Source organism: Cariama cristata, unplaced genomic scaffold, assembly GCF_000690535.1.
Source record: "Cariama cristata isolate BGI_N322 unplaced genomic scaffold, ASM69053v1 scaffold11771, whole genome shotgun sequence".
Lineage (NCBI taxonomy): Eukaryota > Metazoa > Chordata > Aves > Cariamiformes > Cariamidae > Cariama > Cariama cristata.
This window is the reverse complement of record NW_009598851.1, coordinates 37,667-61,254: the sequence shown is the minus strand read 5'-3', so window position 1 is coordinate 61,254 and position 23,588 is coordinate 37,667. Positions and strand designations below refer to the sequence as shown.

At 37.6% G+C, this 23,588-nt stretch overlaps 1 protein-coding gene across 1 annotated transcript in view; it reads left to right on the top strand.

The window, feature by feature from the left end:
* THADA (thyroid adenoma associated) overlaps positions 1–23,588 on the top strand; it is a 161,053-nt gene that overhangs the window by 101,113 nt on the left and 36,352 nt on the right. The window contains exon 30 of the mRNA XM_009709470.1: positions 13,338–13,423. Within this exon, the coding sequence (XP_009707772.1) occupies positions 13,338–13,423 (86 nt within the window). The remainder of the gene's footprint in view (positions 1–13,337; positions 13,424–23,588) is intronic.

The following is a 23,588-nucleotide window of genomic DNA, read 5'->3' as shown; positions in this document are numbered from 1 at the left end:
AAGAGTGGTCGACTGAGCAGATGTTTTTGTTTAGAAAAAATCACCCTGATTCTTGGTAGAGCCTGAGAAGGGAGGCGGAAATACCATAAAAAGAATGCAGAACAAAACAGAAAACACACTTATGTTTGCATATTAATCTATGTCGTATATTGAGTATTGTGTAAATCCCAGAGAAGATACAGAAGATACAGAAATGAGGAGCAGTAAAAAGACTGATAACAAGTATAGAATAGTTTCTAGGCAGGGAATGACTAAATAGGCTGACATTTTTTTAGCCTGGGAAACAGACAACTGAGGGATGTCACGGAAAAAAATTTTAATACTATGAGTCACATGGAAAGGGGATGGGTAATTAGCATCCCTTCCAATGCAAGATGGCAGATTTAGAAGAAACAAAATGATGAAGTTTTTAATTTAATTTTAGTTTAGCTATGGAACTCCATGATACAAGATACTGTTGGTTTAAAACCAACCTGAATTTTTAACAAATGATTGAACAGTCATGGAAGAAAAGCGCAGTGAGGTCAGTAAGTATGTAGACGTCACAGTAGGGTCAAGAAGTTCTTCAGCAACCTTGAAGGCTGAGAGAGAGGTTTTGGCAAGCGTCACTGTTCTTATGCTTCCCTTTCATATGCATCTGCTCTCTGCCCCACTTGGAGACATTGTGGTGGATTTGATGGACCTTTTGACTTGACTTAGCATAAGCGTTTTTAAGTCTTTAAATGAGAAAGGTGATTTACTTAATTAAATTAAATCCATTGATACTGTTACAAAGAAAAAAAAAAAACACCAGAGACCAAATTCAGTAGAAAGATACTAGTGCTACATAATTCAAATCTCTTTTTCCTGCAGCAAATATGTAAGTGCCAGGCTCTGTTCATTACAGATTTTAAATAAATTGTATGTTTTCAAAGTATTTTTTTCAGAACTAGCCTTTTTAATACTTCAGTCATATTAGTGCTGACTTTTTTTTTTTTTTTGGTATTATCTCTAGAAAGAATATGTTTTCAGGCTCTCTCTAAGAAATCCTGATACATGGTATAGATATTTGCCTGAAGAGATGTATTTGCCCTTTCACTTGACTGTAAAAAGCCACCGCTGTATGTGCTAATATTAAACTTCTGTCAGTAGTTTTCATTTTGTCAGTTTGTTGTAGCCTCCTTTTCATATTTGTGCATTCTCAATTATGCGGTTAATGCTATACCTGAAGTTTTTTTAAATGTCTTTCTCTCCAGAGCTTACAGGTTTGCAACACTAAGTTAAGACATTGGGTTTTTTTACAGAGACAAAAACTCTTTTTGCAAATTTCTGATGTACTTTGTGATTCTCCCTGAGCCTGTACAGCCATACATCCTTAGGCACACTTTGAGCTAAGGTGTGTTTTCTTTTTTTTCTTTGTTTTCCCTTTTTTTTTTTTTTTAAGTCTAAAAAAAGTAAAATATCCATTAAATGTTTGGTAACCAGCTCTACTTCCAAATATGTTTTAAACTTAAGACTACAATAAATGATAAAGCTGAAAAATTTGCTTGCCTCTTAACTTTCTGCTTGAGATAAATGTGTTCAGTGTGGTATAATTTAAAAGCAAACCAAACAAAAACCCCAACAAACAACCCAAGCAAAGAAATAAAGATATTAAAATAGATGGTATTTTTTGGTAGTTTTAGTCTCCCACATTCAGTGTGCAGCTTTACCATTTATATTTGGGTGTGTGGAGCTGAACAGCTGTTCTGTGATGAACGGTGGGTTTTGGGGGTTTTGTTGTTGTTTTCTCTTTTTCTTGCTTTAAAGCAGTTTTGGGAGGTTGCTTGGCAACTGAGTTGTGAAACTCAGTACGTCTGTCTGTGCAGTTTTCTGGATGTTGGGAGAGAGTATCAGGAAACGAGCACTTCATTCGTGCCCGATTGTTAGACTGCTTGGTGTGCATCTGCTGCTGGTCACTGTCAGAGAGGGTGGTGGCTGGCTGGACCTTCAGTCCGCGTACAGTTGTTCTTACCTTCTTTCTGTTTAGGCAGAGAGAGTGAGTACCACAGAGGAAAATTACTGAATCTCCCATCTGTTTCTTCTGCCTGTTTCATAAGGAGATAACTTGGCGTGTCACCAATACTGTAGTGCAGTGATTGTTTGAAAAGAGGGCGTTAGAGGCACTCACTGTTAATCTTAAATGGGTAAAATAAGTTAAAATAACAGGAAGATGGTTTGTGAATTTGGAGAAATGGGGAATTATTTCCAAATAATTTCCAAATCCAGTCTTCATTCACATTTTTGTGCTAGTTCGGTAAAGTTCTTGCTGGTGTTCTTTCAACTACATACTTCCTTTGTACTATGGAATGAACTTGTCTGAGAAACTTGAATTACAAAATTTTGGATTGCATACATAGTTCTTCTACATGACAATTAGCCTCATTTTTATATATCTGGAGGAAAGATTAATGTTCTTCAGCTGTTCGCTGAACTGGGTGGGTTTTTTTGGTTGATTGGGTTTTTTTACCTTTTCAGGGCCAGAATGTAATTTCCTTTCATCAGAATGTATTGGTGTAGAATAGCTGAAGAAACTATTGCACATTCCTTGTAAAATACTAATTTCTTCTCCCTTCTCCACTCCCCCTCTTGATTTTTGCTTTAGAGAATAAAATAATGGCTCACATTCCCCAAACTGAATTTGATAAAACATTCGCTTTTTCAACTAGTATTTTCTGTTTTTTTGTGAAGGCAGGCTTTTCATGTTAATGGAACATGGTTGCTTTTTCCCCATTGTAGCATATATTAGAATATCAGAAGGAAAAAATCTTTCCTCCGCCTTCCTTGGTTTTTTCTTTTTACATCTTCCAAATACCAGCTTTTGTGAGTATTCAAAAGTAGTATTTCCGGTTTTGATGTTTTGATGAATAAGACCTGCCTTCCATCCACTTCTCAAGGTGGCGTTTGAAACTTTTCACCTTACTTGGAGGTTTATACTTCATTTGATAGTTTTTATTTTGTTTTGGAATATGCTTGTTTGTTAGTCTAAAGTGGTTTAGTAATGTTATTGCTTCCCCTCACCCCCACACCAGTGTTAGTTTATTGCATTTTTTGCAATTATGGGAGATGCAGGGTGTTGGAGAAGAAGAGAAATTTAAAAAACACATAAAATCTGCTTTGTTGGAGAACTGAGGTGATGGAATGAAGTGATGGAAATCAGTCTGGTGAAAGCTTTAAAAAAATAATCAATATATCAAGCTAAGCCTTTGAAAGAGTTCAGAGCTCTTTCAAATGAATTAAAGAAAGAAAAAAAAAAAGTAGTTTTTAGCTCAATTGCATACCAAGGAATTACAGGACTAATTCTAGATGCCTCTGCTTCATAAATACAGAAAACTAGAAGAGCAGCCTTTGGAGCTGGTAATTTGTTGTACAGAAGTCCCGGAAATATCTGTCTTGTTTCATTTGTAGCCTTTGGCATGGCAAAGCATTGGTATTGGAAAATTTGTGAAATCATGTCATTGCACAGCTTTGCTGTAAGATGCTGTCTTCCAGTGCTTTTAGTTAGATTTTTTTTTTTTTCCAGCCTTCCTTCTTACTGGAGACCACAGGAGGGAGAGAAGACTTTGAGGTTCTGCCAAAAGTCACATAACACTCTGCTAACCTCTAGCCATGTGCCATTTCTTAGCTGAGAGCTTGTCTGCACTGGGAAAGTTTACTTCTAAGAAGGCTGCTTTCTTGAAACTAACTTGTGTGGAACAGCCTTGCATAAAACCAACTGGCGTTGCATTTCGCAAAGAGTCACTTGTTCATCTGGAATGGACCGCCTATGGTGTGTGGTGCACTTAGCTTTATAACCCAAATATCCTGTGCTCTGCGGTGCTGCTGCTTAGCTTTCTGCGTTACGGATGGGACTGTTAAAAATACAAATGGGTCCTGATGTAGAGGCAGAAGATTCAAGCTTACACAACAAATATATGCAAAAGTTATTCCAGGCTTGGGCTCAAAACCGGATTCACTGTCCACTTGCTGCTCACTTTTCTCCAGGCTGACTGTGGGATGATCCATCTATAACTACTTTGAATGAGGGAAATCTCACGGGTATTTTGTAATACTACGGAGTATGTTAACTTGCCAAGTGGATGGCCATGCCATTCCATCAAGCCTGTAGCGTCCCCTTTCCCCCCTCCGCTTTTGGCAGCACTATGTGAGTGACAACAGGCAGACAACCAGTCTTAGGTCCTTCCTAGAATGCATTTCATGTGAGGGGCATTTAGGCCGTCTGTGTGGAATGTGGCCTCACTGTGGTTTCAGGACGTCGTGGCTCAAAGAGTGTAAACTAAATAAGCCCTTATTCTTCTCATTGCCCCTTAGGAGAGACAGCGGTAATTTCTAGTGAGCAGGCTATTAAAGACAAAACAGTGGCACATGCAGGTCTGTCTATCTAGGTGCAAGATGCCCTTGACTCCCTGCAATTTTGTAAGCAGCCTCTGTGTGATTTTTGGAAGGGGCTTTTTGTACCTTAAAAACAGCAAGAAGGCAACAACTAAGGAGAATGTAACCACCTTGGCAGAGTGGTCCTTCTCTTTGGATAGGAGACCCTCTTCCTCTTTCACTACATCAAAATGGACCTTCTTGTCCTTCCAAGGCTATGCCTGCCTTTGGCATCTTCCTGTAACTTTTCCACTTTTCCATTTCTGTCTTTAAAACCTACACATTGAGAAGTGCAGTTATTGACCTTTGTTCGTTAGTGGTCTGTAGACATTATACAGCGGTGTTCAAAAATTGGAAATAGTTTTAATGACTGAGCCTGGCTCTATGGAAGTCTCTGGAACTAGGTTTCAAATTGAAAAGTTAACTTTCTGTCATCTGGACCGGAGCAATAATTCATGTGTGTGCTTTTACACACACAGAACATCAAGGGGAATTTTTGTTGTGCTGTTCCAGCTGAAAGCGAAGCATACTAGTATGAACAGTTACTCCACTTCAGGTGCACAGTGGTAATTTATTAATCTGCACTTTCTGACCCATGAGCCTAATTTAGCTTGGTTTGTCTTTGCTTTTGAGAGCAGAGTCATAAATAACAGTTACGTCATTGTTCGTAAATGTATTCTTGGAGGCATTCATTTAAATCTTACGTGCTTTTAGCAGGCTAATTCAGATTTCTGTGCTGCTTCAAGTCCACTCTTTCACTGGTTTTGGTAACAGTATCCTTAACACAGCTATGAATTGTTTATTTAGGCTGTTGGTGATTGCTTGTTTTGGAACATTTGCTTTGGGTATCAGTACACATGTTTAAACTTCAGACTGAAGTTTAAAATGTACTTTGCGTAAGACAAAACATTCTTTGACTCTGGTTTATAGGTATACTGCTAACTTAAATGTGAACATTCAGGGAATATTAAGAATTGAATAAGGTTGTTTAAGATGTGTGCCCTCCACCAGTGCAACATTCAGAGTAGGCACAAACCATGTACAATTACAGGTTTTGGACATAAATCCTCACTCATACCTGAAAATGCTTTGCAATAAATAAACAAAGAAGAGTTTTAGTAGCTTGCCTCTTTATAGGTGAAACCCCTGATGTTAATTGTGTAAAATTCATTAAATTTGCACATGGGATTAGTTTGACCTCTTCAGTTTTTTAGGATGCTGGTAAGGGATCACATATGGTTCTCATTAAGAGAACAAAAAAAGAGAACAGTCAGGATTATTTTATCAATCCGGTATGCTAAAAACAACACCAACAAAACACAGCCTTTCAGTATCATTCACCAAGGACAGCCAGAGCACAAATTAATTTTTCTTAATAGCTGAAACTCAGGATGTTCTTGGTGGTATCACAATGAAAGAAGAATTTGTGTAGCTTCCTCTTGAAGCAACAAATTCTCTGCCTTTACCAGGGAAACAAGAACTTAAATCACCAGACCAGCAACTTTCCCTTTGGAGAAGATGCCTGCTGTAATGCAGGGTGAGCTGGCCATATAGAATGGGCAAGTCAGGGCGACTGTGCACATGGTAATTACTCCAAGAAGATCTCAACAGCACCAAGTGGGCAAGCAGATGCGCTCTTCCTAGATGTTTGTGTTTCTGTGTGGGTGTTCCTGCACTTCCAGGAACTCAGCAAGGATTACTTGGTAGTGTAGGCTTCATTATTTTTTTTTTTTTAAATGCTTTCCATTAAGTATAGGTCTGTTGGTCGTGATGTTCACTCATGTGCTGGTTTTGTATTACACGGTTAAAAATGCTATGGACAAAGTTTAATAATTAAATCCATTATTAATGTCTCCTAAAGAAGACAAGAGGAAGGCCATGCATGTTGATTCGGTGCTACAGATGTGGGCTCTGAGAGAAAACAGATTGAAATATGAAGGCTGCCTTCTAAGCAAATATACCCCCCAAAATCTCAGTCTTTAGAATACTGCAGAATTTGAAAGCTAATAACCAAAACAATGGGAGATTTAATCTTTTAATCAGATGCTCGTTGTATGTGTAGGTGTGATTTCCGTAACCTTTGTCGCCTCCAAGAGTGACAAATGATCATTTTCCAGATTTCTCTGCAGGTAAAATGTGTTCTATACAAGGCCAGCTTGGCCTGGTTCATCAGCAACCCTCCAAGGATAAAAACTCCCTTTGGATAGCCCCCTAAAGATTATGTAGAGTTAACTGTATCAAGACTCAAACATCAGAGAAGATACACTTCCTGGTGCGTTTAGAAGATATGTAGCTGATATAATTGCAGGTCACATATCAGAAGAATCTGGCCACCACAAGAAATAATACTTTGCAGGGATTTGCTGTTCTTCAGGAAGGAGTAAGCTGGAACTTGATAGGAAGGGAAAGACATACTGTAAACCTAAAATTTAATTGCTATGTACCAGCCTGAAGAGCTGAGTTTATGGAAGACAAAGGCAGACTGGGAAACTCAGAATAGGAAGTTGCATAGACCCAATCCCCAAGTACCAGCTGGCATTAGGACTTGTTGGACTTAATCCACATTCTTCCCTGCATATATGCTAGAGCTAAAGGTGAAATTCCAGCCTCAGTTGTATATAAAATGTTGACTCATCAGAAATGTTTTTAAAGTTCAGAAATAGAAGAACTTGTGCAAAGGCTTTTGCAGTAGCATCCTGTGTATTAGCTGGAATATGATGTTTAGGAAACCAATTCGATTTATCTGTTGGAAGCAAAAGCTGTACGTAATATTGATGATTAGAAAGTAGGACAATTCAGGATTTAAATTGAGCACTAGCAGGCTGATTTATTTTTTGCCATCTAAAAATATAAAATTTAATAGGTGTTGCTGAGGGTTTTCTTTGACAGTAACATGTTATTTAAACAGAAGAATAGGGTGGTGTTTAGCTATTACAGGTTTTCTTTTTCTTTTAATACAGGGCTTTTCCTAAAATACTATTGATAAGCTTAATCCTATTAAAAGGTCTTCCTTCCAGGAATTTTAGGCTTTTTCACCCTTTCCAAAGGCTCCAGAAACATACAGCATTACAGTAAGAGTGACTTTTTCATTAAAGAGCAGAGAAGGAGTAGGCAGTTAATTTAATTAATTGATCACTTTGGAAACCGAAGTGAAAACAGTCACATGAGTCATAAGGTTCGCATGGCAGCTGTGACTTGGCCTTTGAAAGAGTTGCCCTTGTAATCATGCCAGCACTTGTTTCTTTACCGTGATGCTTAAGAGTGTGTCGTGAACTTTTTGGACAAAATACAGGGATTTGTAGGTGACTTTAAGTTGTATAATTTTGACTGAAGTTCCACATTAGCTTGATTCATGAGCCAAATCTTGTCAGCAATTTTTAAGGATTGGGGGTGAGAGTAACCAATTTGAGTGTGTAGATTAGAAGAAGCTAACAGTCATTTAACCGCTGTATTTTGCTCTGACAAAATGTTGGCTGATGCCCTGTATAGTTATGTATTGTTCTACTGTAAACAAAAATGTGATGTACGTGTTACATATTATTAGGAGGAAATTCTATTTTGTTAGTTACTTAATAAAATTATATTCCAGTTTGACAAATGAGATTAGCTTGTATTCATAAAGCAACACTGGCTGAAAGATCTGAATCTTTCAGAGTATTCTGAGAGCTTGGAGACTGCAAAACACAGAACATTTCTGAGACCTTTTACAAAAGTTTTATTTTAGATATCCCTAAGTTAGCTAACTACACTAAAATACCTATAGCTAAACTAATTCATGAGAGGTGTTACAGGTTTTTGTTTAATAGACATTGATTGGTGGGTTGCATTTGAAATTGGTTAAGTGGTCATTGACAGTTTGAGCAAATGTGCTTTGATTTTTATGTCATTAAATGTTTAGTAAATATCGTAAGTTGCTGTATATTTATAGTGCTTGCTCTGCTAATAGTTTTGCAACATCTGTTTCCTAATCAGGTAAAATATGAATAAAATAAACTGCTTCTTTGGAAAACACTGAATTTCTATTGACTAGAATAACCAAAAACTAGTGTTCTAAACATTAACACAAACATCTTTGATTTCATAATCAGTGACTAGTATCTGTCATTTATGTAACAAATGCAATATACTAATGTTACTGTTGTTTTTACTGTTCATCTCTAAGTGAGGTGATGCTCTTTTGGAAAAAAGAGGAATAATCCAGGAGAAAATAGTTGTCATCTTTTTAAGTCATCTGACTTAGTGTCCTGGAAAATTGGAGGTTTGAGAAGAGAATGAGAATCTGCAAAAGTTGTACATCAAAATTCTTTGGTACTTGCTCTACGTAAATGTGTGTTGGCATCTTTGTTTATATATAGAAATCTGAATGGTTCTAAATGGTGTCCCGTAATGAATAGAAATTATGTTTACGGGCCTCTGCAGACCTTAGTGGTTAGAGGAGCAAGAGGTTGTGTATTTAGTTTGTTTAAATCTTTTTCCCAGTGTTATGACAGAATTGAGGCCAAATGTGTGAGCTTTCCATGTTCTTTGCTCCTTGTTGTTTCCCTTGGAAGAGGAGGTAAATTGCTCCGTAATTCATTAATGTTGATCTTCTTTAAAATAAACAGTAATACAAGAGAAACTGCAACTTTAGAAGTTGAGCCGTGTGTTCCTGATAGAGTTGAAACGGTGTATGTGAGCAGGGTACACAGGAGGTCTGTGACCACATATTGCTGATTTCTTCAATAAATGCCAGTTTGGTTTGCATCACATCTGCCATCCAAAATAAGCAAACCAATGACTACCTCAAATTCAGCATGACTTAACTATAAAAGGTGAATCAAACTTTTAAAAAATAATATTTGCAGAGCTCCAAACTGTCAGAGTCCAGGATTGATTTCATGTTACGTAGACCTAAGCTGCAATCAGTGGTACTCAAAGGCAGTAACGGCAGAACAGAAATCAAAGCAGTGCCAGCACTGCTGTAGGTAGCCAAAGCCAGCTGGAGCAAAACGCAGTATTGCACATGGAGCTTCTGAACCTGCCCAGTCTGATTTGCATCTGCAGAGAGGGAATATCTCCTGAAGGGTACGCTTCCTGAGCCACCTACCAGGCAGTTCCTTGTTGAAAACAAATAGCTTATTGTTACTCCAGTCATATAATATTCTATAAGTGCTTAACCCGGGCCTCTTCAAAGGCATTTGAACAGGAGCCTGTGGATTTAAAAGGACTACTTCATTCCATTAACCTTTTTCTCTTAAAAAAAACCCTGGCTAACAAAAGCTTTCCTCCTGCCCGTGACTTCAGCTCTTTTCTAATTTTATATTCACGTACCAAATTAAAAATGAAATTACAAAGAACTCTGACTACCCTATCCCCAATTACTTGTTCAGCATTGATTATAAGAAATTGTCTAGGTTTGGAGGACTTTATTTTCAGGATCTAATCGAGAAATCTGCTATAATGTGTCAAAATTAACAGTATGGAAACTGGCACCTGTGTTTTCAGATTTGTTTACTGTTCAGCCGTGCCTACCTAAAATAATAATTTTTAAAAGACACTTTTATTTCCCATACTGAAGATACTGTTACGCTGGAGCTTTGGGCAGTTAAAAAAACCAAATCTGTGGACCCTTTAAAACCTTCAGTCCCTTTAACTTTTTGACTTGTGTTCTTTCAGTCACCTTGTATCTTCTGTGGAGTTTGTGATGATCTAGTAGGGACGCAGCGGCTCCTCCTGTCATTGTTTCATTCTCCTTGATTAAATTAGAAATACATTTCTTCAGGGCCTTGTTCTTTTTAAGCAATAATCCTTTCCGTCCCTGCCTGTGCTTCTAAAGGTTGCAAGTGTCCTCTTCCTCTCTGCCTGGCAGGTCAAGTGTGTGATGACACTTGTCTTTTACATGTTAGTCAGGGCAGACAGCTTTTGACCTCTCTTCAGTCAGGTGTGTTGAAATATTCTGCAATATTGGCTGTTGGTGAAATTTAACTCAGTGGTTGTCTGTGAGCTGATTTTTATTTCCACCTGGACAGTCCCCCTCCAGGTACAGTTACAGCATCACGAAGGAGTGCTAGAAACTGTGGGATAAGCTTCTAAGTGCAGTGAGATTCCTGGAGCAGGCTGGCTATAAACTGTATCCAAAAAGAAACAAAAAGCAACAAGATGAACTTCTGAAAATTACATTTTAATGCATCTGGGCAGGGTAGGCCTTTGGGTCTTTGCTACCAGTTGTTTGACTTCACAGATAGGCTGTTATTAACATCAAGCTACTTGCTAATGTAGACAAAGTATTACTTTAATGAGATGTGGATCTCTGCGCTGTCAACATTAGCCTGCTATTAGTATATATGTGTAGTAGTATGAGTATTGTTTTGATACCCATTTTATATTTCTGTGTGGACATACCCTTATATATGAGAGTCCTAACCATGTCTAGCTCTATCCTGTTCAGAATCATATACAGTTTATCATCTGAAGTGAGTATATGATGTATTTGTTTCCAGTAATATCCAGGTTGGAAGGGAAATGTACTAATTTTGGGGTTTTGGACAAAAAAAAGGAATGCTGGTCCAGATGCCTGGAGCTCCCACCCTTGCTACTGCTGTGACTTTCTTGTTTGGAGACAGATTTCTTCAAAGCTTGTTTATGAGAACACCACTTTATTTGGGAATCTGTGTTAAAAAAGAAACATCTTGTACTCTTCCAACTCTCATTGTTGAAGTTCTGCACGAACAGGTCATCTTGAGTACTGTGCAATGCATCATTTGAAATGTTCAGCATGTGATTTTTGGCTGTCAGGTCTGTTATGCAAATCACAGTTTGATTGTCTTCAAGACTGAGCTTTCTGCTACAGTCTGAACAACACTGAAATTTCTTGGGTTTGGAAAACTGAATTTCCTGTTATGTCCATCTGGTGCATACAGCTGAGAATTCACTAGCATCGCCACGGTAATGGAGCCAGCCAAGAACAAACATTTGGCATGTTTTATGCTAGAAGAGGCTCATTTCAAAATCAAAACATGCATATGCGCATACTCAAAATGAAGTGGTAAATGCTTAAAAGCTGGACCAGAATAAAAAAAACATGTCCATATTGCTCTTGTCACTTCTTCAGTAAAGATTACGTCAGTCATACTTTTCCCAAGGCATGATTTGTACGTTGGAAATCTTCTTTCCAGTGAAATGGCTGAATAATAAGTCAGTCTTCCATTTTTCAAGGGAACTGAAGCGCAGTAGACCTATTATGTTCCTCACCTTAATTGAAATCTGTCATGGCTGCTTTTGTCTGTTTTATGTGTACTTGTGAGAGACCTCTTGGTTTCTTCTTCTAAGCCTGTGACTGATCTGTTTTTTCATGGGTTGAGCTCCTAACCTTTTGAGTATTTCTTGGTGGTGTTTTCACACAAATCTGTGAAGAACAACTTGGGCAACAACTGGATGCCCAAGATACAGGTTTGCTTCCTCAAGGTGGATAGAAATTAAGTCTTCCTAATACAACTTTTAAAAAATAGGCCATATTAAAATTGTTTTGGCTTCTTATGGTGATCAGTTCTTATTGCTGTGCATCTTCTCTGCAGGCAGGCTTTTAGCTCTTGTGCTTTAAGGCAAGTGGTGAGAGGCAAGCATGGAGAACTTTTGGGAGGTTCGTGACTACTTCACTAGTAAAAAAGTGTCTTAAAAAGTCTCTGTTTATGCAAAAGGAGAAAAAACCTTTTCAAAAGAGAGATGCTGGTAGCATGTAGTCTGCTGTGTGCTATATGGATGCCTAGTATTGTAGGCCATAAAAGAAAGCATAAGTAATTTAGGCTTATTACAGAGTTTACTGAAGGTGAGAGCAGTGTTTCTGGTAAAAGTTGCCTTTTTTAACAGGATCATAGGCTAACTCTCCACAGGCAAATACAGCTGCCCCACTTCTACGCAAGAACCTCAGACCTTTCGTTCTCATGTCATGATCACGTATCTTATTTGAAAAAAGTTTTTTTTTTTACTTGAATTTTAAGGAGTTGAGAATGTCTGTTGGAACATTTTTAATTAACAATTTTTTGAAAGAGTTTCAAACATCAAGATAAGCATACAAAGAAAGTGCCAGATAAAATAAAAATGAAATACTGAACAGAATTAGTCATACTTTAAGCCTGTGTTGCTTGATTCTAAAAGTTTTTGTTTTAGTACAAGTCCCATTGGACTCATCAGAATAATTTCTGTGTTTTGAACTGGATTTCCTGTTTGTTCACATATTAAGTTATATTTTAAGAAAAGTTTTCCTGGCTGAAACATACAATGATAACAATATAAAGAAAAGTGAAGTCATTAACCTAATTTTACTTTTCTAATTAAAGAGAAAATATCTATCACTTGCGACTTGAAGAGGTAGAGCAGAAAGTAGCTTATTACCAATTTACATTATAGACACAAAATCCCCAATATGCTTGTCTGGGGAAAAAAAAAAAAACAACTAATTTTAAAAACATGCGTGCCTCTCTGGTCTCCCATCAGAGCAGTGAGAGCGCTATGACTGTTAAAAAGATGTAGCAGGTATGTTTCATGGGGAATTTTCTCTTTTATGAACTGTAACAATAGGACCTGAAGACTTATTTTTGTTAATGCATTTAGTTAAACACATTATCTATAAAGAAAACAGACATGTTTGGTTTAGTTTTGAGCAGTTAAAACACAAACAGTTGCCAGGGCAAGCTGATTCATCCAATAATAATGAAATGTATAAACTGCGATTTGGTGGAATGGATGGAGGAAGGGTATTGCCATTCTGCTAGGAAGGCTCTCGTTCAGAATGGACCAGGAAGTGGAGCTTAGATAACTTGGCCTACTCATTTTGTATATGCAGTCTAGTTTGATCAGTAGTTGATCTTCATCGATTAAGTAAGATAGACACACAGAGATGGTGTGTTTTGCTGCTGTTTCTGAACATGCATATTATAAGGATTTAATCTTTAGCAATTTGATTTTTCTAGGCCAAATCCTTGTTTGGTGACCAGAGCTGCCTTTGTCGATGTCCTTGTGATGCTGAGTACGCACCTGGGGAAGTTTCAAAAGCAAGGTAAGTCAAATGTAGTGTTCGATAAATCGGATGGAATATCTGTGGGGAAATTTCTGAGCTCTGTTAAATCCAAAGGGAGAATAATATATTGCTTGTATTCATGGTGTCTACTGAATGCTGGAGTCCTTTAGCTGCTTTGTATAAAAGGGTCCTTTGTAATGCCTTCTGCAGAGCTACTCTTGAGGATTGTTGATGAGAAGAATGATGTACAGCTCCGCATCAAAGCTTGAAGCGATGATCTTGCAGTATTCCTAATCCTAGAACTATGTAACAACAAAAAAGATCCCCTCCAGTGTTCCATAATGTTTTTCTGCTCTGAGGTTGTAAATACAAGCAAAATCCAAACCCCAGAATATTGTTACTTTAGCCTTTCCTGAAAGCCACAGAGATGTTCCCTCATGAGACACCTGAAAGTGTTTCAGAGAAACAGTGTTTTCTCATGTTTAGAAGTTTTATAAGAAACAACTCAGAGAGCTTCTTTAAATTTCTTGTTTTATATTCTTTATCACTGTGAAGTTTTTGAAGGACCAGTCAGAACTATCAATGGTTTTTAATGATGTGGAGTGTTGTTTGCAGCAATACAAAACTTAACTGTAAACAATAAGGAAAACAAAAGTATGGAGGAAGGGATGCCCTTTCAAGTGTGACTCTGTATAGGCAATTTTCGGTCAGCTGTAACTAGCTTCCTTGTGGGCCTGTTTTGTTCATTTCTTATGAACAAGTGAGTAATAAATTACCTTGTCAGTCCAGGAAGGCAATTAAAAATAGTTCTTTCATTTCATTGAAATTCTTAATGACTAATTTTAACACTGCATTTAAGTCATTGGAACCGTTCTTTCTTTCAGATAGTCTTGTTTTGGGGGCTGCTCTTAATTTTAAAAGCAATTTCTTCTGCTTTCTTGCTTAGACCTTTGGTAGAAGTAGTTCCATTTTAATTCCATAATATCTATTTATGTGATTTCTTGTCCATGCACAGTTCAAATAGTGATAGTTGTCAGGAAAATGACTTGGTGATGAACATGTCTGAAACAAACTTCTTCAGATAGGTTGGTGCAGAATCTAGCCCTTATAACAAAAGCATAGACATACAGAAAATATGTGATGCGGGTTCCACTATACCAGAGGAAGACAGTTAGTGTTATTGGGGGCTCTAGGAGATGGGTCTGATCTTTCATGTCCTCTGAAGAGTCATTCCCCTCTCATGGGTCCCAGATGTCAAGGTGTACTACTGTTCAGTAAAGGAAATTTCCAGATGACGTTGCACCGTCGGCCTTATTCTGTCGGGTACTGACCACTGTTTGTGACTAGATAAGGGCTGCATGCTTTATAGGAAGGAATGCACCACCCTATATAAAGCAGTTTCAATATAGCGTGTCTCTAGGGATGAGTTTTTTTTCCTGGCTCCCTATGTTTGTTTTGGGTAAGGTATACCTACGATCAATAAGTAAATATGTATTGCAACATAAAAATTATTTTTGTTATTTATACAACATAAAGTTCCTTAAATCCTGATATGCCATTGATTTTATTGATTATCCTTTGGAATACATTAAAAAGTCTAGCTGTGTATCACATCTGCAAAATAAACAAAAACAACCTCCAAAGCCCCGTTCAGCCATATTTGGACTCATCACCCTTCTTTTTAATTTGAGTACTCCTTTTTTAAAAATAGATCTTCTTTGGAATAATAATTTTTACACTTTTTTAAATCATGATCCTCTACCTCTGTTCATCTCCTTTGTAATATAAATCTAAAGTCTTTCTGTACTAACTTCATCTGAGTTTTTTTCCTCTGCTTCTGATTATGCTTGTCACTCACCCTTCAACTCTATTTTTGTATTTTCCTTTACGAAGGAACAGCCAGTATTCCAGGTGAGGATCCTCATTTGCTTACTTACTGAGCATTACATTTACTTTATCAGTCTCTTTCGTATTTCAGTTATCTTTGGGTTTTTTATCTGTTTTGGTTTTTAAACAATTGCTGCACACTTGCAAAGGCTTTTATTGACCTCCCCACACCAGGAAACTCCCCTCTTGTTTCTTTTAATGTCCCTGACTTGTGAATAGCCCTTTGAGCCTGAGGGACTGCACCATGGATGTGGCTGGGTTACTGACTGTAGTGGACTCATTTATTTTTCAAAGCTTATGTGGACTGTTCCAAACCTGGGTGCTGCAAGGTACAATTTCTGTAGAAGGAAAGCAATTATTTCTGTAGAGTCTCTACTCAGGGATGGTTCATTAATATTGTCTTGCTTAAAAGTTTCATTCCTATATAGGTTTAAAATTAGATATTGCAGGCAGTATCTACAGAGAGTAGAAACTTAGACTGGAAATACAGTTTTGAAAACTTGGAAGATATATTAAGGACAATTTTATGTATCACAGGCAGAAGCCCTTCTGAAATGAAGAAGTAATATGTTTATATTAAATAGAACCTGAGTGTCCTGTGACACAGTAAGAGAAAGACTAAACTCAGCAGTTAAAAATGAATGTTTTGAGTCTCACATTTAAATGTTCTGTAAGGAATAATTATTAACTGAAGCTTTATACTTTTCTGAGATTAAATATCTTACTCATATATGTGTATCTCTGGTTCTGAGCCAATTTTTCTGTTTTAATCTTGATTTGTAAAGTTGTTTCAATGAATAAAGGGTGAAGGACAAATCCAAATAAAACTGTTTCTTGATGTGTTTATCTAAGAGGCCCCAGGAAGTGCTGTATATGAGTTCCAGGCCATGGGCTGAAGCTGATTTTCATCAACAGAAATGGGAATGCAATGTAATGAGCCTGCAACTGGTTAAAATCAGACCACTTCTAATTGATTATGCCTGTCTAAAGGGGCTACAATTACAAAGAGATTTTCAGAGTACAACCCTGCCTGGGCCTTTCCTACATTACGATTATTTTCTGTAAGTGATTTGTTGTCTTCAATTAATAAAATCTGTCTCTTAAAGTGCAGGACAACCCTTAGGGAATTTACTTCACAAATTCAAAACAATTTAAAATGTCGGATAAGGAAAGCAGGGAGTAATGGATACCAAAAGCATCTTGTCCAGATAAAAATTTATTGCTGGCCAAATGATGATTATTTATCTTAAAACAAACAAAAAAAAAACCCCGTAGTTATTCTGATTTGCTGGTTTGGATGGAAGTGTTGCCTGATTCATGTCACTGGGCAAATAGAGTTTTCTTTCCTTGAGCTGATAGGCAAAATGTAGAGCATTTTTTTCAGCTCCTGATGTGCCTGAGGGTCTTCTGATGTGCAGAGGCAATACATAATGCCAGGACTATGTAAACTTACAACATTTTTTTTATTTCAGTTATCGATTGCTGTTGGAACTCAGAAAAAAACTGAAGCAAGCGTGTTTTTTTTTTAAAAAAAAAAAAGTTAAAATATATAAATAAAAAAACTATTTTTGCTTTTATTGAGAGCAAACAAAAGTTCTTACCAGATCTGGGATTATTTGATAGGCTAATGTTTATTGTCAATATTAACAATTATTAGTAATATCCAGTGGATTTGTTCTTGCAGATCTCTTTGATATATTGTCTCCACCGTAACTGTTTTTGTAGACTTGGGATCACAGATGTCCAGGGCCTTTTCAGTCTAATGGGTAAAAACCCTCTCCCTAGGGTGTTTTTTTTCCAGAGGATTGTCTGGCACTTGTACCCTGCAAAAAAGCAGTTAAGTTACCCCTCCAGAGGTAAACCAGCACCAGAGTGGGGGGTGTAGGAATAGGAGGAAGTTCCCGAACTTCACACTTCAGTCATTATTGGAGGAAGCAAATAACACTTGTGGGCATCTCTGGAGAGGGAAAAATGCCTCTGAGTCCAGATGAGAACGTATCCAGCCTCAGCTGTGTTTATAATTATTTGCAAATTCACAAGTCTTGATCAGCAGGAGTTAGAAGGAGAGGTCTATCAAGCTGTAGTGCTACAGATCCAGGTGTGTGTCTGAGGTTATGCACTTTTCTCTGCACTCAGAGGTGGGCTTTGCAAGAGACAGAATACCAGGCTACAGACAGACTATGCTGTTGACAATAATGTTTCAGTGGGTAAGATTCCTCTGTTGAATAGATGGACTTTTGACAGGACCTGACACAGAAATTACTGCTTTCAGATCTCCTGGAAATTGGTGTCTGAAGCTAAACAGTAAGATGAGAGTATTACTGTGATCCTACGGTGCTGGTAACGCAGGAGCCAGAGTGGTGCACTGCAGTGAAAGCTCAGATCTGGGATGCTCTGTCTGTAACGGATGAAGAATGCCACAAGACAAAGTGGTCACATCTTCTTTCTTCTATCTTTGTGATAGTATTTTGTCAATTCATGAAGGGAAAAGTGGATGCAACTTGCTAAAATATACTTGACTAATAAAAGCATATTTTATCCAGGGTTGTGTTAAAAAAAAAAAAAAAAAGGCACTTGTCAATAAAGTGTTGTGTTGAGTCCGTAAAGCCCGTGAACATAAGTGAACTTGGATGTAGAACAGAAGTCAGGGAAAAGGTGAAAGAAAAATTTGCTAAAGATAATCCTTCCGAGTTGTTCTTTTATCCTCTGTATATGCTGTCAATCTCCTGGCTGGTTTGGCCTATTATTGAGTATAGTGTCTTTGAAACTAAAGTTTGATGAGAAGGAGAAAACATTTAAACAGGATGTCAAATAGGATGAATCTGTGATTTAGGAGAAGCTGCCCCTTAAAGTCTAACCATGCTTTTTTCCTTTCTTCCTTTGAGGTGGAAGAATTTATAAAAATTCTTGAGACTAACCAAACTCCACTGTTGTCGTCAGTGGGAACTGTTGCTCAGTATTTATATAATTAATCCTTTTCACAAATATATTGTTTTGATATCTAAATGGAGCAGCCAGTATTCTGCTGTCACTAATGCATTCTTTCCTTGAGTTTTCTCTGCAAAAACAGACTTCCATTTTCTTACTGTCTTCCAAACAGCTAAACATTTTGTAGCTTAGTTAAGATTCTTAAATTCTGCTCATGAACAACAGAAACAATTGCAAAAAATACTCTGCATTGCACATGTGTGTGTGAGATCAGAAACATGGGCAGTTATGTACAACTTTCTGCTGGTTTTGTCCTTTTTTATGCTCTCAAATGTGACAAAATACTGTGTTGTAAATAACATGTCTTGCAAATACCATTCTCTTAGTTATATTTGTCCTTTTAATTAGAAGTTATAAAATGTATTGGTAGAAATAGGATGCATTATCAAATTTCTAGATGCTTTGCAATGAAAACACAAATAGTTTCTTAAGTAGGAATCTCTTAAATGTTTTGCCTGAATGATATGATTTGTAGGACTTTTAAATAGCATTTGAAGGCTGTGCCTACTTTTTTTCTATTGTACTTCTTAAGTAACTGAAACAAGTCTTTCTGCAAGTTAACTTCAAAACTGGTAATATTTAAATGATAAAAATTTGATAGGAATAACTAGGTTGGTAATTTTAGCCATACTTGAACTTTCTTTCCTAGATCCTTAAGAAGTGTGACCAAACAGTTATTTGAACAAAAATGCTGGCAGCTTCTTAATCCATGTTTTGGTTATGTGGTTTAATTAGCTTAAACTTCAGAAATTCCATGTGAACAAATTGAAAGCAATTTTTGTTTGTTATGTCAGAAATTATATAAACTTTGTGTGCCAGTATATTGACTGTGACACTTAGTCAGTGTTGTTATTTTGACTCGAGGAAGGTAAAGATTTAACAGGTATTTATAGAATGATCTAAATGGCCTACACCTACTGACATTAAATTGGACAAGTCAAAAGGAAGCGTAGTTGGATACCCAATATCCTAATTCAGTGCAGACAGGAGAATGAAGAAGTTGAGGATGGGATTATTGGAGGTCCAAGAAGCAGGGAGTGACTGGGAGTTGCACAGACAGTGAAATGCCGGAGGCAGATGACATGAGGGAAGTACTATGTTAAGGTGGCCCAAAGACAGCACAAAAATGAGTGCGAGACAGAAAGGCAAAGCAAGCGAACTGAGGCTGAAAGGAATAAATGTTGGGAGAAAGGAGGTGGAGGTGTGCAACACCAACTGCGGTCAAGAAAATGTCGGAGGCGAAACTCAAGGCACAGATGTGGGAGGAGGAAAGTAAAAGTGTTTTCAGAAAGATCATGAGGACACAGTGAAGGGAGGAGGGTTGTGGAAGGTAAAGCATGGTGTTGCTGGAGTGCTGAGTTGAGCAGTGAATATGGAAGGGTGTTAGAGGAAGTGACACCAGGCGAGACAGGAGTTGATCATGTTTATTAATGTTGGCAGTTAAAATTCTGTCCCCATGTGAAGATGGGAGACCGGTCATCTTTCTGAAATCTTGTTTCAGGTTCTTTTTAGATTCCAGCATGAACCACTGACCGACTTGCACTATCTCCCATTGGGTTTTATGGTTTTCTATGAATGCAAAAAAAGTGGAAAACATGGTGCTGTGCTAGAGAGAAGCTATAAGAAAAATAGAAGTCTCAGTGTCCAGATCAGATGCTTTTTTCTTTTCCCCTTTATTTTCCTTTGGAAACTTTCACTTATACTGTACAAAATGCAATGGGATGCTTCTGCTCTCAACAATATATTATACGTGGGTTCTGTTAATCAGTCATGGTTGTAGTTTTGAATTGTATTGTGAGTACTGATGCTTAGTCTCTGATGTTGAAGATGTTGCAGATGTCTTTAAAAGAAAACTTCCTGCTTAAAATATGCCCTTTTCCTGATCATCAACAGTTTTCTTAGTTCCACATTGTAATAAAATATGCTTTTCTATTCTCTTTGGGTTTTTTTTTTCCATTTACCAGTGACTTTACCTAATCCACTTTTAATAAAAAGGGAAAATATGAAAGAAAATACTTTTCCTTAATAGTTGCCTAGAAAAATCTCTTCTTGGCTCTGATTACCTTTCAGCCTTCTCTCTATTCGTACCATCTCTTCAGATGCCCTTGGATAAATGGTAGTTTGTGAATGCAAAGGATTTTAACTTCTTCTCAGTCCATAAATAATTGAAACGTCTTGCATGTCTTGGTGAATGATGATGAGTATCCAGATTTTTGGTGCTCAGAACCCCTTCCCATAACATTGGGACATAACATTGTACTGCAGACACAGCAGCATTTCGTTGCTGCTTTTGTAATTTTTGTCTGACTTTGCAGTGTCAGTAAGTTTTCTGATGTTGGTAATAATTTCTCTCCTTTTCTGGAGCCTCTAGTAGGAAGATGGCATGGATGCTCGCGGGACTGCATACAGGATTTGATCTTGATATTTATCTAGAAGTGTGCAAATACTTAGATGTGTCATAATCACAGATACAGATAAAAAGCTCCTTGCACAATACACAATGATACAGAGAGTTGTCCAATTGGCAGTAGCCTAAAATTGCTCTCTAAAATTACCTAAATCCAATGGAAATACATAACCAGTCCATCAGCTGACAAGGCAATTAAACACGTTTAGATTTTAAATATGGAAGGAATTCAGATGGCTTCTGTCGCTTTTGAACATACTGTGGAATCTCCGAGGTGAAAGATCAGCTGAAGTGTCCATCAACTGACAGCTTGTTAATCCCTGAGCAGGAAAGTTTTCCTGTCCTTACTGTATGTATCTGCTTATTCTGGGAACAGGCTATAGAATAGTGCCTGCCTGCCACTGCAGCGAAGGGAAGAAAGGCAGGCAGGGCACAGGTTTTGGAGCTGGCCAACATTGAGGAAGTTTGTAGCTAGAGATTCATCAGGTCTGCTAATTCCATTCTGCTCCTCCTCTTTTCCTCTTTATTTTCAGATGATGAAAGACCATTTAACTTCATATAACTGACTGTGAAAATCAGTTGATCACAAATAAGAGTAAAAAAACAACCTCTCAAACCTAGATAATGTGACATAGACCTTGTATGTGTATCTCAGTGTAGTGGACATAAAGGGATTGAGGAGGACTGTGGGATATTTGTGCACTGTGTTGAGCAGAACCAAGTTGTTTTATAAGATGTGTCCCTTCCTAGAAGAGCGCCAAAGCTCTTCCTGTCCCACAAATGAAGCAGTCCTTAAGGGGAGGAGAAAAAAAAAATTATCAATCCACTTAATTCTTGGGGGCTCTTTTGCATCTGTCAACATCCTGGACAAGACTGCTGTTTGCCAAGATCCTGGTTTGGTCAGCCAAAATTGCTTCTTCCTTCTCACAGCAGCTGGTTGTTTAAACTGTACAGTGATTTTTGTTGGTAAATAAAAGTATGTCTTTACTGTATCTTAACAACAGAGACAGACATTTACTTTGGGAACCAGGCTGGTTTTTGGTTTAGTCAGATATTTCGATGTAAGCCAAAGAAAAGAGTTTACTTAAAGTTAAACAGAAGAGAAAACATTTACATGAAAGCCAGGAAAGATTTCTTAGTGATGAAGTTGAAAGCAGGAATATTTCTACAGCATTGTAATAAGACAGAGGCTTGCTTTCCTTCTGTACATATTTGTGTGAAAAAAAAGTGTTGGAGAGCATGTGGACCACAAGATGAATGCAGAAGGATTTGCTCTATGGTGTGCTGAGGCTAAGCAAATATGCAGACAGTCTTATGTTGCTGACAGCCTTGCTGTTGAGACATCCAGTTTTAAAGAGATTTTCTGTAAAATAGATGAGCCACAGTGTCCAGTCTTTCACAATTACATGGGAAAAACAGAAGTCATCCAGAAGGCTTCCAAACCAGAAGTATCTGATATGTACAGAAAAAGAGGATCTGTGGCAGAAGACTGTTGTATTGCAGTCTCTGCAAACTAGTAGTTCTAGGAGTGAGCAGCTCCACCTTGTTTTTTATATGAAAATAACTTTCCTCTTTGGAGATGAAGATGCAGAGTGAAATTATGCTGGCCTTACAGAATTCAAATGAAGGTTTATTGAACTGGATCTGAAGCTTGGTGCATGGCCAGCTCCTGGAGTCAGCAGAAAGGTCACCACTCTCTCTGATGTTAGATTGCAGGCTTTGGCAAAGTTGGCAGTGTTGACACCAGCAAAATGAAAGACACCTTCCCCCTTTTCCCCTAATGTTTATCTCGGCCTTTTTTTGTCCACCTAATACTGCTCTCCCTTGCTTTGCCCTAGAGCTTTGACCATTCCATCCTGTTGGTTTTCATGTTACTGCTTGCATGTAGCTAGCTATACCTCAATGTAAAGCAACGTTGATAGGAATAAAAAGCACCTCTCTTGCAATATACTTAGAAATATATACCCGGTTCGAACAACTGAGCTAGTGGACTCATGTGTTGCTGAAATGCAGCTAAGGAGGGAAGGATGTAGGAAGCTGAGAGGGTGCAAGGCTCCTAAACTGAAGCTGATTCTCTGCTCGAACCGAAGAGAACTTGAACCTTTTTCTTTCAACTGCCTGGGATTATTTCTGTTGTTAAACTGGTGTCTGAGGAGTCAGGCTGACTAATAACTGGGACGAAGGCCTAATCCCTCTCCAAGGCAACCAGACAGTTCAGAAATTGAGGAATTCTGGCAGTTGGATACTTGTCGTGTGACATAGGCATTAATGGTAGTTTATGCTATGATGCAGGCATGTAATGCCAGTCTGTTTGGATTTTAGAAAATGTAGCAAATAAAATATACAAGTTTGCATGTTACAAGATGGAAGCCATCTGTGTCATCTAGGGGATTATGGTGTGACGTAGGTTCGGAGTGATGCTGCAGTTTCTTTGACAACATCAAGCCCGTTCAGAAAGGAAACTGTAGTGAAAACATGAATGACACAACTAATGGTTAGGTAATATGTCTGAAAAATTTTTTTAAATACCAAATTTCTTTGAAGCTTGTCCAGAATTACCCAGAAAATGCTTCTGCCTTATATGCTAGACAGTGTACAACCATGTCGAGTTTCTATGTAAATGTCAAACAAATTAAGATGGCTTTGGAAGAATTTGAATATGAAAGGGCAGGATATTTAACTGTAAATGGAAGGCTTAGGGAAATGTCTTCACAGGCAACAAAATGAATCCGTACTTGTGTTGCAGCTTCATGTCAAGTTCAGCAATTTAATAGTAATATTTGGACAGGCTTTTAGTACTACTCAGTGTTTACTTAATTATAAATAGCGAAGTTATATGGCCATGAATTGTCTTCTTGTAGATACTGAAGAAATCTAAGTAAGTTTGCTTTAATTTTTGTATTTACCTTTAATGCATTTTGA